This window comes from Dendropsophus ebraccatus, chromosome 5, assembly GCF_027789765.1.
Source record: "Dendropsophus ebraccatus isolate aDenEbr1 chromosome 5, aDenEbr1.pat, whole genome shotgun sequence".
Lineage (NCBI taxonomy): Eukaryota > Metazoa > Chordata > Amphibia > Anura > Hylidae > Dendropsophus > Dendropsophus ebraccatus.
The window spans coordinates 121,442,570-121,462,317 of record NC_091458.1 but is presented as its reverse complement, the minus strand read 5'-3'; the positions used below and the strand labels follow the sequence as shown (position 1 = coordinate 121,462,317).

The 19,748-nt window shown below is 40.4% G+C and overlaps 1 protein-coding gene across 4 annotated transcripts in view; it reads right to left on the bottom strand.

The window, feature by feature from the left end:
* SPNS2 (SPNS lysolipid transporter 2, sphingosine-1-phosphate) overlaps positions 1–19,748 on the bottom strand; it is a 104,111-nt gene that overhangs the window by 42,988 nt on the left and 41,375 nt on the right. For all 4 annotated transcript variants that reach the window (XR_011363194.1, XM_069971148.1, XM_069971149.1 and 1 more), the window contains exons 2-3: positions 16,714–16,779; positions 1,413–1,549 (exon numbers count right to left, since the gene is read on the bottom strand). Coding sequence is in view for 3 of the 4 variants with exons in the window: in XM_069971148.1 (XP_069827249.1) it covers positions 1,413–1,549; positions 16,714–16,779 (203 nt within the window). In the remaining variant the exon portion in view is untranslated. The remainder of the gene's footprint in view (positions 1–1,412; positions 1,550–16,713; positions 16,780–19,748) is intronic.

Below are 19,748 nucleotides of genomic sequence, written 5' to 3'. Positions count from 1 at the left end.
TGTTACCCTTTCAGCTGAGCAAATATAATCTTTATTACTGTCTAAGAATGTGACTTAACTAGATGCTCAAATATTTTCAAAATGTCCAGGTTCAGACTATACTAAGACACACTTTTACGATGACTCCAGTAGGAGTAACATTTACCTTCTCTGTGCTCACCACTTACACCTGGGGAGCCATTCAAGGGTCTGGCTTGAAGTTCTTGGGCTCCAATGCAAAATCTGTAACAAGACCCCCAACCTATCATGAGCCATTTATAATGCTGACACATTTGGGTTCCCTTGGACACCAGGGCCTTAATGCAACTTCCACTAATGGCTATGCCCCTAGACCAAGAATGAGGAACCTTCGGCCCTCCAGCTGTTCCAAAACTACAATTCCCATCATGCCTGGACAGCCAAAGCCTTCGGCTTTGGCTGTCCAGGCATGATGGGAATTGTAGTTTTGCAACAGCCGGAGGGCCGAAGGTTCTCCATCCCTGCCCCAGACCCATTATATTGGCAGAACCAGTGAGCTATGTGAAAGCGAACTGCCCCAATTCTAGCACCAGCTGACATGAAATTCAGTACACATGTAGTTCCAGTTCCTGATGAAAGGCTAGGGCTCATATCACACTGCTTTGTAGCTATAAATCAGCATTCCTAGAACAAAAGAAGAGGATGCTGACAGATATCGCACTGTACTACAACAGGCGCATTCACTTTAATGCACTGAACACAGTCATTTAGTGCCACTTCCTCTCTATATGTTTATTTAGCGGGATTTAGAAGAACAGACTGCTGCCGACAGAATGGTGACGTATAGATACTAGAAGCACTCCCTAGGGCAGTGCGAGATAAGTGTAAATCAGGTAAATGTGACAAAACTTTACAGATATGTACACTTTTTGCATACCTAATGCTCGAAAACACAAATGACTGTATATCTACAAAGACAGATAACTGAAAAGAAAAATAAAAGTATGAGCAAATATCTACATACTTCCATACCATGTCAAGTATTGTTAAAAATTGGATGAATTGGTGGTATTTAACCCCTTTTTTTTTTTTTTTTGCTATCTGACCTAGACGGAAGGGAGGGGGGGTTATGATAAAGAAGAAAAAAAGCACAAAGGAGATTTCAATGGGCCAAAAATATACCAGTATCGTAAAAAAATGTTCTTTATTAAAGATCTGAACTTCCACAATGTGATATATGAAATGTCAGTACAGCTAAGAACCAAGACAAAATCTGTACATTCTTGCATTTGGCTTATGTAATGCAAACCATATGTTATTACGATATACAGGGTTGTCTAACTAGTTAGCTGCGGGGAAAGTTGTAAAGAAGACCATACTATCCCGTAGCATTCCTGCCCAATGTGATCCAAGATGACTAATGTCTTGGTACCACTCCACCATTCATACACTACCTGTTTGGAGATGAAGGAACTTGAGAAGGTGATTGCCGACCAGAAGAATATCCCACAGCTGAGGATCACTTTTCTGTTGAAGCGGTCTCCTAAGTAACCGAATATGGGAGCTGCCACCATGAAGCTACAGATGAAAACTGCCAAAGAAAAGTTAGGAGTTAGTGATTGATGAACAGAGCTCTGACTGAATCTATAACCATAGTTACTGAGGAAGTCATCCGAAAACAGTGAAAACACCAATGCATGTCATGTTCAGGGTCACTACTGTGACAAATGCTTGTTTTTACTTCTAGACAGGTTATAGCAGAGTTCTATTCTTTAGGAACTACATCAATTTGGCACAAAAAGACATACTAGGCAAGTCATAAATAACATAATATACTGAATACATAGAAATTGCCCTAAGTAGAGTCAATCTCATGCAGCAGCGAGGTGTAAGGTACCTCAGAACCTTTCAAAATCTGAATTACATATTAATAGATGTCTTATAAATAGCATATTGATGAGAATGATGAGTTTGGCATTCGAACCTCAAGCATAGGTGCTATATAGATGGAGGTATCAGATAGAAGAGCCCGGCACTCACCAAAAAGATTTATTATTTATTTACGCGTTTCGGGCTGTGCATGGCCTCCATCAGCTTAGTCTGACTAAGCTGATGAAGGCCATGCACGGCCCTAAACGCGTCCTGTCTGCAACATTGATGCATACTGCACTTGAATAAATAAGCAAATCTATTTGGTGAGTGCCGGGCTCTTCTATGTACCTGCTGCTGGATCTATCCACCAGGTGAAACACCCCGCCTCTGGAGTGCCATCCTCCCTACCTACTCTAGATAGATGGAGGTCATACTGTTTGGGAACCCACTGACTGCTAGAATGGTGGATCCCAATACTTCTTTTTCAGGTCTTTGGGTGGTGCGACAGTCGACCCTGCTGCTCCATTCAAAGTCTATAGCACTGCCAACACCACATGTGAGCGCAGTTTAACAAAGCTTCCTATAGAAACATAGCCACATTACTACAGGTTTGTTTCAAGAACTATACGCATGAAAAAATGGTGTGTAATAGGTTGACAATACAAGCCTCCAGAATATTGTAACATTAGATGATTTCCAACTATTAGTTATTTTGTAGGACAATGTGGTGGTGTTATTGAGGAAAACAAGGGATATAAGGGGAACTGCGCATCACCACCAAAAGTAATGGTGCAATAGCTCATAATTAGGACTTTGCTACTGTCTACATGTCTAGACTAAATGCTGCTGTTTTGCCCTGTACATGTTATTACAGAATAGGGAAAACAGGAGGTTAAACATAAAATTACATATGAGGTGTCGGGACATGGAAGATAAAAGTAAATTCTAGGTTACTGGGACTCGGCAAATGCATGGTATTAAACAGAGTCATATTTAGAACTCATAGAGTGACGGATGGCACCACACCTTGCTGACTGCGAAATAAATTGAAATACAGAATAAAAGGTCCATCGACCTCTGGACATTATAGAAGTTACACCCATGACATTATGGATTCATAAGGCTTCAGAGGCCTATAGAATAAAACAAATTGAAAGTCCGCTCAATTTTTATTACTTTCTCAGAACTATTCTAATTCTACAGGTTCTTTAACAAGTCCTCTAACCCCTCTGAACTATCCTCTGGTTATACTCGCTGCATAAAAAATAGCAACAGTCTACTCAAAACCTAAAAAGCAAGTAAAACCGCTTAGAATAAGAGTGAACAATTTGCCTGTAGCTGATAAAGGCCTCGTGTTGTTCTATCAACAATAGGTTTCTGATTTCTGCTCACAAAGACAAAACATAGTGGAGAGACTTCAATGCTAGAGAGAGAAAAATCCACTCCAGAAGGGTAAAAAGTACAAGTGTCTTTGTTTTGACAGCCCACACTCCGATACGCTGATAACAAAGCGTACGGTCTGTAGAGATGGATTTCCTCAGGACCAGTGTGAATAGAGCATAGGAGCATATATGTATAGATAGTAAGGGATTAAAAACTGTCAGACTATGGCCCTATTACAACAAGCAATTATTGTCCGTATTTGGCCGATTTTCAGCCATTACGGCCAATAATCACTTGGTGTAGTAGGTAGTGTTAAGAGGCAACGATCAGCTGAGTAGCACAGTGTCGGCTGATTGTTGTCTTTCAACATGTTGAAAAAAAACTACAACGATAGTTGCTCTCTCCAATGGGCCACCTGGACGGTCTAAAGATCATAAGGGCAGCCCCCCACATTAGCAGCAGCATCGGGCAAACAGTGTTGGGGACTGCAGAGATACCCTGGTCCAGACACAGTTACATATCGCTACAGCCACTGGTGGCAGCAAAGAGGCTGTGTTGCCCCTTATTGCTGCCAGTCAATGTATAAATGTAAACAAAATAAAGTTTAATAAAGTTAGATTACACAGTTATACAACTTTATAAGGCTATGTTCACACAATGTCTTCTTATGCAAAATAATGGCCGTTTTGAAAATTACCACCGTTGTTTTACAATGACGGCCGTCAATAAAGTTCACGATCATTATTGACGGGCGCCATTATCAAAAAACAGCCATTATTTTGCATAAAAAATATGTTGTGTGAAAATGTAAGAAAATGTAGGACTTGAGATGGTAGGTCTGCCATGGCAATATATAATTAATCAGGTATAAATTATGAAGTATTTACAAAATATTCGAGAGTATAATAGAAACAGTATAGAATGTGTGACAGGTAGTAAATAGATTACGAAAGATGATGAGAGGCGGTGGTTAAAATCTTAAAGAGTCACTGTCGTATTTTTTTTTTTTTGCAGAAATCAATAGTCCAGGCGATTTTAAGAAACTTTGTAATTGGGTTTATTAGCCAAATCTGCCATTATCTGCATGTAAAAAGCCTTTTCCCAGGTCCCCCCCTCCTTCCTCTTTTTCATCCACTCTGAAAAATCTGAAAATTGTGACTTGTTGCAGGAGACGTCCCCTGTCTGTTCTAGGGAGAGGGGAGGGGGGAGGAGGAAGGAGGGAGTTAGCCGGCAGCAGAAAGCAGATAACAGAGGATTACAGGCACGGAGCTGGGTGACAGCTGTAATCCGAGCTCAGACAGGTCACTGGTGATGGTCAGAACAGATAACGGGTGAGGGATTTGTAGATTAACTCTTTGTTGTCCTGTTTTGGTCTTTTCTTTAGCTCTCTCCATAGGAGAACAATGAAGACAGGGGGGAGAGCTTCAAACTGCTTTTTCATGATAAAAATGCATTTTTCGGATAATAAACCCAATTACAAAGTTTCTTAAAATCGCCTGGACTATTGATTTCTGCAAAAAAAAAATTCACGACAGTGACACTTTAAGGGCTTGTGCACAGGGCTGTATCTGATATTCAAAAATCTTTAATATGGCACCAATAGACTGCTATGAGTCCATACTGTACCACCAGATCTACAGGGTACAGTGCAGATGGCATACTGTATAATGCCTATGGGAATGTAAGACCTGTAGACACTGTACTGTATAGACAACCATGCAGGGTCGGTGAATATGACTAGTGCATAGTCTAAAGTGTATGACTTCATGCAAACCTGAAGAGGTCGAATCCCATATGAAAACATTTAAATGATTCCTTCCTGAAGAGGGACTCTATGTGGAAAACCTTGAACACTAATAAAAGTCTAGAGTTACTCTTGAATGAAGAATGTCTAAACATTCAGTTGGGATGGAAAAAAAAAAAAAAAAAGTTGGGATTTGGCCAACTTGATTCCATCTCTGCTATCGAGTCTATCTTAGTCGTTCTGTAAAGAAGTTCAATTCCTGCACCTCTCCAAGGTAATCATGGGACGGCTACCTAATCTTATCACCAAAGTCTGGAGCACTTTACACAAAAGCTTAACACCTGCTGGGAAGGATTGTCATAAAGCCTCAGAGGTCAAAGGTAAATTGAGACTTCTTCCAAGGCAAACAGCCAAGATAGATTAATGCATATTTCAACAGCTCATATGCCACAAATCCATTCAGTGCTCATGGGCAAGTGATATATGCCTTAGCTATTATCATTCAGGCTAAGATTAGCAGTGGTTCTATTTGAAATAGAACAGGACACACTTTAGTTGTAATAACTTGTGTCAGAAAGTGCCACAGATTTGTAATTTACTGCTATTTAAAAATCTTAAGTCTTCCAGTACTTATCTGCTGCTGTGTGTCCTGCAGGAAGTGGTGTATTCTTTCCAGTCTGGAAAGCAGGAGAGGTTTTCTATGAGGATTTGCTACCGTTCTGGACAGTTCCTGACATGGACAGAGGTGACAGCAGAGAGCAGTGTGTAAGATTGGAAAGAATACACCACTTCCTGCAGGACATACAGCAGCTGATAAGTACTGGAAGACTTGAGATGTTATAATAGAAGTAAATTACAGATCTCTGCCACTTTCTGGCACCAGTTAATGTTTATATGAGATGAATTTGCATTTGCGAGGCAGACTTTAACAAGGATTTCCTTGTCTAATCTGTGTGAAATGCGCATTAAACTTTACTCATCAATTCCCCATGTGTGAACACACCTTTATGCTGGCATTACATTCTAAAATTTGGCAAAGATCCAAACTGGTTACGGTAATGCTTGTAGAGAACTAAACCAATGTTATTCTAGAAAGGGATTTTTTATAACATTGATCTAATATGAGGAGGCCAGTTATATTGATGCTGGCAATCACAAAAGACAACCACAACAAAGCAGTTTATCACTAATGCTTTAAGCACGCCATACCGGCTACAATAAGAGAAATTATCATCTGATTAAAGTAATTGTTTCTGGGTAATTATTTTTATATGGGTCACAATAAATTTAAATCTAAAGGAATGTCACAACATGGGAATTCTGCATTATAAACTCATTTGTCCTCAGCCTGATGAAAATCTATTGTGAATGGCTGTACTTTCTGTACAGTACACCGTGACAAAAAAGCTCCAGAATCAGGGCATGCCAGCTATGATGACAACATTAACATAGAATTCAAGGTAAACCGCTTCTCAGAGCTTTCACGAATGCCAGACATTATAATGGAGAAGTTCTATTTATTGTTCACAAAAAATGTTATGCAGTGAATATAGTTTGAGAACATTGGAATTCGACAAAGGAATAGAAACAAAAAGTAATATATACACATGTATATATGTGTATATTTATATACCAAGTTTTAGATACCCTATAACTATCCAATTTAGAGTATAAGCTCCTGTGGCAAGGCTCAGTTTATGTAGCTACATTTCTTCTATTACACTATAAATTATATGCTGTATTGGTGTATATATATAAATAATAAATAAATAATCATAAAACGACCATGGAAAATACGACAAACTACACAAATGCAAAAAACCACATTGAAGTAAATGGGCAGAGGCAACGCTGCACTGACTGCCAACAAAAGACAACCAGATGCTATAGCGCTCATAGGAGCCATGCGATATATACAAACATGTAATACTATCATTAGACCTGTACTCTGACCCAGGAAGTCTCCATCACCTTTCAAATCATGGCAGATCCACTTTAGGCTGGGGCTTGCATTAGGGGACAGGACTGTGGTGGTAATCTTTCCACAGCGAGTGCTGCATGTATGTGCCCACATCTGTCCTGCTCATTGCTTCCTGCTCCCTGCAGTCTCTGTCAGCCCTTGTGTTTCCCATCCTCTCCAGTACTGTACAGTAACTTATAATATCACATATCCAGCTGTTTCTAAATGTTTGTTTCATCTGTTCTACATGTTATTCAGAATAAAGAATAATTTTTTGGGGGGTGTGAAACCAATTGTCTGCATATCAGTGATTTCTTATGGGAAATTTGCTTTGGATTCAGAGTGGATTTGGATTACAAGTGCGGCCCCGGAACGAATTATACTCATAATCCAAGGCACCACTGTATATATAAACCTGAGGTTAGTGGTGCATATTCTTATCATTCACATGCCATGGCAATGCACAAATGCACAGAAACCTTCAGAGCAGAATCAGGCAGAGTATGACACCACCATGCCAGCTGAGTGGCATGAAGCCTGGCATTTAGTATGTGATGAGTGCTGTCCCCTGATGCAGCAGAGGGGACCCCATCCATATAATCATAGTAAATGAGGTCAATATTCTCTTTTTTCCAGTTACATGCGGGTAAGAAAAGCTACATTATCATTGTATTCTACCATATATGGGACTTATAGGACTCCTGGGACTTATGGAATTGATTACAAGGACGATTGTTCTGCAGCTAAAATCCAGGTAAAGCCGCTGAATCAGAGCTCGGGTGTGTCTGAGGATACATGTCAGACAAAAAAATATTGCCTGTGAACTTTGTGAACTTATCCCTCCCTGAAGCTCAGTTCTTTCTACACATATTCCCCAGACACATTGAGGATATCCTGAAAGGATGCATTGGGCAGCTTAGTCAGCAGCCTATAATGGCTGCAATGGGGATTGCTGGGAGCACACACATAAAGGGAACAGAGGATGCATCTAATCCTGATACACTTTACATGAAAGGAGAAAAATCAAGTGAGCGCTCATGTACCATAAAAGTTGCGAATGATAAAAATAAAAAATTTAAATATAGCAAAATAGGTCTATTTTTAATGCTTTCTGGGGTCTTATTCTACTTTCATATGTTACACCACCAAGGGCTCCAAGTCAGTGAGAACCATGATCAGGGTGATCAGATAATGTCATGTGAGGCAGGAAGCTGCTGGCCGTCACACCCTCATGTTCTGCTGATGGTCACTAATCCACTACAACACTGCAGATAAATGATAATTAGGTTGGACTGTCACACCCATGGCGAGTGTGGTGAGTGCAGAGAAAGCACATCTGGTACTAACGTATGCAAAACAGGATAATATAAAGACTACTGCAGGTAGGAAGAATGGTCTCGCCCATAGAAACCTATTGGGATATGAAATTTGGTCCTGAAAAAAATAGCCATTCAAGGGAGATCATTATAAGGTTTTTATTACATACTCTTAGTCATTATAAGAAGCCGGCACTCACCAGGTGGTGGAGAAATCTTCAGTTTATTGTATCAGGAAGCAGGCAGAGAAGGGGGAAGATGATAAGCGGGCACTTTTCCTGAGACGTGCCCACTTGCCATATTCACCCCTCCCTGCCTGCTTCCCGATGTCTAGAATAATCTGAAGATTTCTCCACCACCTGGTGAGTGCCGAATTCTTTTCGCTATTGTTTGTATATATATTGCAATGCTGTGGCCAGCTAGCTATTCCTACTTTCCACGGTTCAGAACTGCAGATGTTTCTGGTAAAAACAGATGCCTAATGTCTGATCGACCGCAGGTCACAGCCTATCATTGGTCTATCAAATAAGTTATTTAATAGGACTAAAGTAAAGGACATTGAAATAATACGATGCACTAAATACAGTTCAGATGGCAGGATCACCCTACATTCAAAAGAACTAAAACCACCACATGATAAAGCTACACATTCAAGGTTAAAGAGACCTACAATAAAATAGCAAAAGGGAGATATTATTGCAATGGCAGCATTTGTCCTTAAGTATCTGACAACCAGTTTCTTTCTAGGATTTTTTTCTGTCCTTACGTAGGTTACATTACAGGTTGTACAAGCTTTGTTGCTTATCATGTCAGATCGATGACTGCTGGTGGTGGTGCTGAAGCCGTTCACATTTCTGCTGTCCCAGGTGCTGATTTTTCCTTCTAAGACTTGAAGTTTCTAACTAATACGTTCTCCTGTGTGATGATACACTGCTTGCTTGGCTTAAAGAAAGACATTATATTCCAGAAAGTACACTGATGTCCTGCCTGCTTTAGGGCAATATATATCACAATATACTGTATGGACAGGTGTATGTATCTATCTCTAGATATCTATCACCCTGTACAAGCGCCTTCTCACTTCCTGTTTGTATCTTCTTATTATGCCAATCTGTCTGGTAAGATGTCCCTGCATGTAGTAATATCACAGCCAATAGTGGGAAAGACTGTTTGACGCCACACCCCATACACACATACTAAGACACTAAGGGATCATTATGGTGCATAATGGAAAGAAGAAGAATGGCATGGCTCTTATCTATGTAATCCTATTGTAACATTTAAAAAAAATCCAATTATAAATATTTACCCTGGAGCGTCATCGCCTAAAAACATTTAAAGATTTACATCTTTACTCCATATCAAAATGTACTTTACAGAAACTACATACACTTTGGTGCCCTGGCCACGCCTCTACGACACCCCAGATTGGCAAAAAAATTACATTTTTCTATGTAGCCATGTAAGCAGCTTTGGGCATCTTACATGGTGTCAAAACCAAACACAGCATATAAGCATAAACAGGTCATACCAACTATCAGTTTTCAACTCAACTGAAATTCTATGTTCGGATCTTAAAGGGGGTTTTAAGGGGAAATTTTTTTTCCATGTTGGCTTATGTTTCGTTAAATAAGTAATGACACAGTGGAATATGTTGTGTGTTATTGTTGTTCATCGCTGGTTGTCTTTACCTAATTTCAATTCCAAGGAGATTTTTTTTTTTATCATGTCATGATATGTGAAACTGCAGAATTCATAATTCCTATTGGCCTGACTGTATATACTGCACATTTATCATCCTGCGGCTGCTTATTTGAAGCAGTGAACCTGAACAAGCTGTGCTCTGATACTCACTGCAGGCAAGTGCACAGACATACATTTTTAAAAGGTATATTAAATAAGAAGGGGTTGACATGTTGCGTGCAAGCAAATGCTTTGAAGGATGAATCATATAGACAGGTTTTATTTAAAGCTGTAACCTTTCACATTTCTTTTTCCATTGCTACCGACCATATTGGCATATTGAACTTTAGTCTCCTCTGGGAGTATAAAGGATGTGTCAAGAAGACGTCTCAATGCAATGATCCACCCAATGATCGGCTAAGGAGAAGTTACTAGTTTCATCATTCTTACTGCTGCAATACGTATATCAGCCAGCGACACTATACTGAAAGTATAGCACAAAACGGGGGCTGGATACTGCTGTATGTGAATGAGTGGCAGGAGGCTCACAGGCAATTTCTTTAATCTTATAAACTACATCACATTTTGGCAGCTCCAATCACACATGAGATCCTATGGGCATTCTCCGCACTGACTATAGGACTGCAAAAATGCAAAGCAAATCCTGCAACACATCACGTGGAGAGGACATAATGAGAAGCGAGAAATGCACAGAAGCTGGAGAATAGCAGCACGATATAGGGAGATGGATAATTGTTTCTGACTGACTGCAACGTCATACTGACCTACCATGACCCCAGCCCCTACAATGTTTCCAGGAGGGCGTTTACATCCTGTGGCGGGTTAGATGTGAACAATGAATGGGAATAGCAAAGACTAGCTGCAGTGTGCAGGCAAAAGCATGCTCTATGTACAATATACATTAGTGATAACTGTGTGATGTATTTGTATAGGTCAGGCAGTTGACTACTAGTAATGGACACAGATGCTGAAATAGTGAGAAATCGCCTGTTAACTGAGGAGGTAACACATCAGCAGATGTTATTTCTCGGCATGGGCTGAAGATGAAAGGATGAAGCAAGTCAGACCAGGGTTCCCTTAGGTTTTTCCTATATATGATTAAGACATGAGAGCTGCCGCAGTGATTCAGATGGGCATACATCATGCTTATACCGCTCATACATCGTAAAACTCCTGTACGCAGCTGGCAGTAATGAGATCACATCCTTTGGATATTAATGTTAGTGCAGACGCAGTACTTTCTAACTCCAAGGTGGAGTCCAGAATTACTAGACAGATCACTGGCAAGTTACTGACATTCAAGTGATGCCAATGAAAGAACCAACATTTCTGTATATTCTGATGGTGCAGATAAATGAAGAAGTCTAATAAAACAATAAAAGAGAACCAAATTTCTATATGGAAAGCTCATAATTCTAGGTGGTACAATACTGTAAAGAGACATATCCTAATGATATACCATGTCATTCAACAATGGGAATACTGCTTTAGGCTGAGTTCACACTATGTATATTTCAGTCAGTATTGTGGTCCTCATATTGCAACCAAAACCAGGAGTGGATTGAAAACACAGACAGGCTCTGTTCACACAATGTTGAAATTGAGTGGATGGCCGCCATATAATGGCAAATATTTGCTGTTATTTTAAAACAACGGCTGTTATATTGAAATAATGGCCGTTATTCACTGTTATATGGCGGCCATCCACTCAATTTCAGCATTGTGTGAACAGATCCCTTCTGTTTTTTTAATCCACTCCTGGTTTTGGTTGCAATATGAGGACCACAATACTGACTGAAATATACGTCGTGTGAACCCAGCCTTAGGGTGCGTTCACACCTACAGGATCTGCAGCAGATTTGATGCTGTGTTCTGTTATTTAAATGAAATCTGCTGCAGAAAATCAGCTGCAGATCCTGTAGGTGTGAACACACCATTAAACAGTTTAAGGCCCTACTACACCAAGCGATTATCGGCCATATATTCGGCGATCATCAGCTGACATCAGCCAATGATCAGCCAACATCCTTGTCTTTCAACATGGTGAAAGATTTTTGAACGATGATGACGATCTGCTGGTCGTCGTTCTGTGCAATAGGAGGAGCGGCAGCAGCAGACTGCCGCTACCTCCTTTTGGCTCCCCAGATGATCTAAAGATCGCCTGGAGAGCCCCTCCCGCATCCCCCCTGCTTTGACCCGCTCCCTGTAAGTGAGTGTAAGGGTGGTATTACACAAAACGATTATTCAATTGTTCAAAAAATTGTTAAATCGAATCATTGAGTGTAATAGCAGACAACGATAAAACGACCAACGAGAAAGCGTTGGTCATTTAATAAAATTTTGACCTATTTTTATCGTTGATAGTTTGCAAATCGTTTGCATGTAATAAGATGTCGTTCGGTCATTCGCAGTAGCAGCGAGCCCAGTGGCGACGACAGGACAAACGCAATAACGATCATAAGTAACGATCATCGTTCTGCTTTCAGGTCATTCGCCATAGCGGTCGTTTGAGTTAGTTTATCGTTAATTGACGAAAAATCGCTTAGTGTAATAGTACCCTAATAGCGTCGGCAGCGAGCGGGGAACAAGAAGCAAGCGAGCGCTGATCTGACAGGTTGGTGCTCGCTTGTTCCTCACTATCGGCCCATGTAACAGGGGCTTCACAAAATCCTAGCTCACAAACAATTATATTATGCCTACAGCCATGAGATAACAGCTATCATTTACTATATGCTTTTCTACTGCTAAGTCAATACTTAGGGGTCATAAATACTAATGGTAATTATTAGAATTATTATAATATGGTCTTCGGGTGGGCTTGGCAATGTCCAGCAAGCAGTCTGCAAATACTGTTCTTTTAGCTACTGCAAAGTCTACAAGGACCGGACTGTGCACTCCTAGGCCTCTGCCCAATATCATGAAGTCTCTGATAATCTTCATTACACTTAAAAGCTCTATGTGACTGATTCAATGAAAGAATAAATTACACAAGTTATTTACCCGAGAACCCATCTGCTTACAGCCCTCAGCCCCAGCCTGCTGAAAGCCTTCCTATGCCTTCATTTACAGATAGGATATATTATTCATAAAGCCAGCACATAGTTTAATGCTGGCCACAAGTGGCTTCAAGGGCAATTTTGTGAACTTCAATCTACAGATCTTCAATACATTTCTTTTAAGTCTCTTGAGACTAATGTAATATCATGGACATAGATATCATAAAAGGCTCTGGTATTAGTAAAGCTTGATGGAAATATTGATTATAGGAGGAATGGATATAGATATGAGGCATAGACTATTTTGCTCTGAAAGCAATTCAATGTCGTAACAGACTAGGAAAACACCATAATATATGATGCTATATATTCAAAATAATTGTGCATTGCCATTTACTACAAAATTTTAGAAATCCAGAATTTTAAAGGGGTTGGCTGGCGAGCAGAAGACCGCTAAAGCCTTCAGCTTATGTGTTTCTCCCTCCAATCTCTTCCGAGATGTGATGGTGGGGAGACGATCATCACATGTGGACATGACAAATCTGCACACGATGTCCTCACAATATCCCATGTAGTTGTAGTTTTGCCCGCACATGATAACAAATAGCTGCACGTGATGCCAAAGAGCTGCACAGTGTCTCCGATATTGCAGAGACACTGTGCAGCTCTTGGATATCGCATGTAGTTGTAGATTTGCCAGCATGTGATAATCGTGACTTAGCCCCCCCCATCTTGGAAGGCTTAATTCCGAGACATATAATTTAAGGGAGGGAATGCCGACAAGCAGAAGGTTTAATATATGGGTATGTACATGGGTAAATTAATCATTACTTGGTAGGTCATATTGAGTTTTGTTCCTAACAACACACTGGAATAGAACACAGGTAAGTCTACTGCTATCTAACAGGTTTGTATATGGGGCATCGTGAAATAACAGGCCCAAATTCATCAAACTATACATAACAGAAACTGGTGTAAACTGCCCACAGCAACCAAGTACAACAGCTGTGATTGGTTGCTGTGGGCAGTTTACACCAGTCTCTATTTTACACCCTTTGATAAATCTGGCCGACATGATCGTTGTGTCAAGCAGCCTCTGCAAAGGGAGTGGTGCTAGAAGCAGAGCGAACGGTCATAGTAACTACTACTCCCTCAGCAGATGCTGCCAGAAACAGCGACCCTGTTCTGTATAGCCCTGTGTCACAACATTAGATTAGAGGAGGGGTTCAGGAACTACAGGGCTTAGATACGAACAGTGTCAGCAGAGGGGGTCATGTTGTCCCTTACTGCTGCTAGTCAATGAAAACGACACTGTACATAAAAAAACAATGCAAAGTAATAATACTTAATTAAACAATTTTAGTATCTGGAGTGCCCCTCTATTTCTTTAACTTTAGGTATTTTCTGTTGGTTGAGGCTGTATCTGTGCTGAACTATAATTCTTATAGTTTACCCCCATTCCTATCTATTATTCACAAATGAATGGAACCTAAATGATACATAAAATTAAAGCTGACAACCTAAAGTAAATATTGAAAAAAAAAAGAAAACCCTTTATTCACACATTAATAGCACTAGCCATAGTGAATGCCAGACGTGACACATTATCACTATGTTTTGTCTTCGATAATTATGCTTTTGGGCTGAATCCCCCAGGAGAGTCACTTAACTAAGGGAGGCAAAGTCATCTATATTAATCCTTTTTAAAATAAAATTTCTCAATCTAAAAACCCAGCTATTATGCAAATCAATAAGGCTGTGAAACAGTTAAAAAAATCATATAGTCTTCATAGAGGTGAATGATTCCTTTTGATGTGTCCATTCCTCCAGCAATAAGAACCCACCAGATGTGTTATTTCTGCAATATGGAACTACAGCCGCAGCGGCTCATTTAGGTCCCTCGTGTCTATAGCCTGTTTAGTCTTTTCATTCTGTTTGGACTAAAGTATCTCAAGCTGACGGAATTTTTTTTAACCATTTAGCTGCCCCTACAATAATATGCTCACTGGTTTTCTGGGGTCCTTGGTGCTCAGAACTACAAGTCTTGCTGCCATAAGGACATCACTGCTTCCACTGCCTAATTGTAACCATCAGTGAATTAGCATTTAAATAGCTCCCTTCCTACCTAATATACATTGCAGATCTTTCGGCTTTCTTGTACGTTAAACCAGGAGATGTTGATTAAATTAGACAAATTAAAAACAGATAGGTATATAAGGCAGCACTGGCACCTGTTGGGTTACGGCTGAATAGATTTATGATGTCACAAGTTAAACAAATAAACGTGTAGTCTGTTCTGCTATTATTTCAGTAAAAAAAACATAATGCATAACCAAAACCAAATAAAGAACAAAACTGAATATTCTCTGTATATGTGTGTCTTTTCACAAGCTTATCCAGTTTTATTCCACGGTACAAAAAAATTCTCAAGGGTTAGCGCTTTGTTGGTTCTATTATGTATTCCAGAGATAGGTGGGGACCCTTTTAGATCGGCCAATCTGTGCCTAAAAAACAAGCACAGCTTAGCACTTCTTTAAGAAGCTATTACGCAGCTTAAAAGGGGTTATTCAGCACTTAAAATCATATATATATATATATATATATATATATATATATATATATATATACAGTGGTACCTTGGTTTAAGAGTAACTTGGTTTAAGAGCGTTTTGGTTTAAGAGCTCACAGATTTTCAAAATTGTGACTTGGTTTAAGAGCATTGTTTTGGTTTAAGAGTTCCCTGTACTGGGTGGGAGTGGGGGAGGGTCATGGTCTGCACAGGGTGGTCTACAGCCCTGTACTCTGACCCAGGAAGTCTCCCTCACCTTCCAAATCATAACAGATCCACCTCAGGCTGGGGCTTACATCAGGGGACAGGACTGTGGAGGTAATCTCTCCATAGCTGTAACCCCTCTCTCCCCGGACAGAGAGCGCTGCATGTATGTGCCCAGATCTGCCCTGCTCTTTCCTTCCATACTCCCTGCAGTCTCTGTCAGCCCTTGTGTTTCCCATCCTCTCCATTACTGTACAGTAACTTACAATATCACATATTTTGCTGTTTCTAGATGTTTGTTTCATCTGTTTTACATGTTATTCAGAAAAATAAATCATTATTTTTGGGGTGTGGAACCAATTGTCTGCATGTCAGTGATTTCTTATGGGAAAATTTGCTTTGGTTTAAGAGTGGATTTGGATTACAAGCGCGGACCCGGAACGAATTATGCTCGTAATCCAAGGCACCACTGTATGTATGTATATATATATATATATATATATATATATATATATATATATATATATACATATATATTGCTGCACTGTTAGTAAACATAATAAACATGTTAGGCTTACCTCTCTGTGCTTCCCTGAAGTCCTGAAGCGGCCTCTCTGGTGCCCCGGCTGACTGCAGTTCTGCTACTTCAGATACGAAGTTGCGTCGGGAGTAACAGCTTGCTAAACCAATCACTGGCTGCGAAGCTGTTACGTCGCAGCCAGTGATTGTCTAAGTGGGTTTTCGCTCTGAAACTAATCGGGCTCCAGTCAGCAGGGACACTGGAGAAAAGACAGCAGGACAGGTAAGCATAACATGTTCATTATGTTTACCAACAGGGCAGCAATAAACAAAAATTTTAAACAATGGATAACCCCTTAAATTATTTTGCAGGCTGGGCTGCATGAATGACCGCTGGATTGTTTGTGTGGTCCTTTGGGCCTATTGCTATGGATCCTATGCATTTTTCATGAAACTATTTTAAAGGTACTGTATATATAGACACTTACCAGTCTGTAGTAAGCCTGCACCACTGTCCTTGACTCCAAAGTGTTGCTGAATATCCAGTAGAACCCCTGTTAGGAGACAATAAAAAGTATAAATATTTGTACTATTAGTCAAGAAACAACCACATTTGTATGAAATGAAATAATTTCCTGATGGCTACAAAACATCAATGAACCATATCCCTAACACCAAATTAGTAATTGCTAAACAAAAATCAGGCCAAGGAAACGAGGAACGACATTGTTGAAAGACATTCTACTGGCTAAATAGAAAAGACAATGTAAAAGCTATGTAAAAATTGAATTGTGAAAGCAAGAACGTGATTACAGCGTGTTCATTGCTCGCATGATCTAGTGGCCCATTTCCCCAGGACAAGTGCGCACTTGCTATATAAATGGTTCAGTATCTGGGTCATCCAAGCACAAGAAGAAGGGAATAAGAATTCTCCTTAAGTGGTTTTGCTTCTTCTGCTAACTTTGCTGTTTTCTACTACAACTGCATTAGAGCTGCATTGGTACCATTTACAGTGCATTAAGCAGACCCTATGTTGTAGGAGTCACATACATCTTACAAAAGCAGCGCTCCACTGTTAGCGCTACAGGCAATTGTTACTTATTGGGTGGGGGTGGTATTTGATTTCCTATTATAAATACAAACTTCTCATTGAACAGATGGAAACTGAGCACCCACAGCCTACCTTAGACTGTGCTCCTATCAGTGTGGAACTTTCTGGATTGAGCCTTTCCTGTGGCATGTTTATCACAAGTGACAGCTGCCTGGTCTGCTCATCATTAGGACAAGACGATAAGGAAATATTGGAGCAGCACATTGTCCACCCTCAATTCAATTAGGGTCTATTTACATGTCAGTATATCTTTCACTCTGCAGATTTGAGTCCACTATTTTTCAATAGCAATTAGCAAATTTCCATATTTTTTTTGCTGATCCGCAAAAATAAAAAAAAGTGTGGTTAATAATAATCTAGTCACTATTTGTGGATCGCATGGCAAAAATAGGGATCCCATAGAGTTCTAAATGTGTGTCTGTTGAGAAATTTCAGTCCAAACTAGGGCCTGTCCTTTTTTTTTTGCGGTACGGATCACAGCCCTGTACACAACTACGGATGTGTGAATGGGGCCATTGAAATACACTGATCCTATTTTCTGTTTGGAATAGCGGACAGAATTGCCGAAGTGTGAATAGGGCCTTAACTAGGGCAATGTCAGGACAGTTCAGGGCACACAAGAAAACACTCACACAGACAGGTGAAGCCCTGACACTGTCCCACTCCCACTGCCCCTACCTGCTTGCCACTAGACCACCCTAAATGATGGCGGACAACTAGGTGACGTTCCCTGCACTGCAACAGGGTGAAACATGAGACAAGACAAAAGACAACAACAAAGACAGACAAAACACAATGGCGGATGGTCAGGCAAAAATGGGTCAGAACCAGGAGAATCAAAATATAGATCAGAATCACAGAGCCAAAGAATAGTCAAAAGCAAGCAAGGGTCAGGTATAACAGGAGTTCACAGGAATACACAGGAGCAGAAAGCCAGCGACAGGTACAACAAGTGTAAACCTATACCAGGCATCAGGCTTAGGAAATGACTGAGCTTTATCTGAAAGCAAGTCCCGGTCTCAGAGACGATTGGAGCAGAGAAACAAGATTGCACAGGAGGACCAGGCTGTCAGTCATTATCCAAGGCAAGGTGTTAACTGTATACCTGCTGGAAGAAATCTTCCCAGACAATGAGTAGGGAGTTAACCTAAATCAATATAAATGCCAAGGCAGGATCACACCGTGTTCACACTAATATAATGATAGAAAATAACTACTGTGCATGGACATTTTGCCGCCATGATCGTAACCGGCGACCAGAGCTTGCGAGCGTGGTTTTACCAGGTACAATCCTGACAGGCAAGAAACCATCTGGCCACAAGGCTGGCAGCAGATCAGAGCACCCATGTATACCTCTACAATAGCCTTTCTTGAATATATTTCCAGTACATAGCACTATAGATTAGTAAGAAGATGTGTAAAAGACGCCACATAATGACTATTTAGTAAATCTTAATTTATAGACAAGACTAAAATGGACATTTCAATAACTCTTTAGAAATATATACATTGCAAAAACAGATTCATAGAACTAAACAAACTTAGTAGTGTAGAGAGAAAACCTAATGCTTAGCATAGGGGGGTTTGGATGCGGGATAGTTGTTCCAAATATTCCTGAAATGTTATAAAGAGCATTTGCCCTAAAACATATTAGAGGGCATTTACTATTGCTTGCTGACTGTCTGACATGCCGACTGGGCAAGGAATAGATTTATGTGTCAATTACTAGTTTGGTACACGCTGGTTAGTAAATCTCTGTCCAGATGCAAAATGATAATCGCTTCTGGGAATAAAAGGCAACGATGATCGTTGTCTTTTAACATGTTGAAAAACTAACGACTAGGATAGCAACAATCTACTGCCATCCCACCGTGCAATGGGAGTGGCGACAAAAGCATACCACCATTATCTCCTATGGGCTCCCCAGATGATCTTCAGATCGTCCAGGGAGCACCTCCCTCAGCTCCCTGCGTCCCCCTGCACTTGTAATAGCGCCGGTAGCAAGCGGGGAACAAGGAACAAGTGAGCTGATCGCCCCGTGTAATAGGGGCTTTACTCTATGTGTATTTCTGTATGGTAAACATTGTTACCTAGGTGGGAGGTTCACGGCATTGGGTACCCTCTTCCCAAGGGCCCCACCTAGCTGACACTGTCCACAGATGAAATAAAGCGATTTCAGTGCAGACAGGAGACACAGACAAGTGTTATACAGGTATATATCCAATGTGCAACATCTAAGCCTGTGGATGGGGCGGGGAACCCCACATAAAGCAAGAGGGGTAACAGTATCACTTTAATGTTATATGCCTAAAGGGAAAACTCTGGTGAAAATCTTTTTCCCAGTAATTGAAACACATTACAAAGTTAAATGACTTTGTAATATGCTTTAATCACCTATCTGCCCCCCTTCCC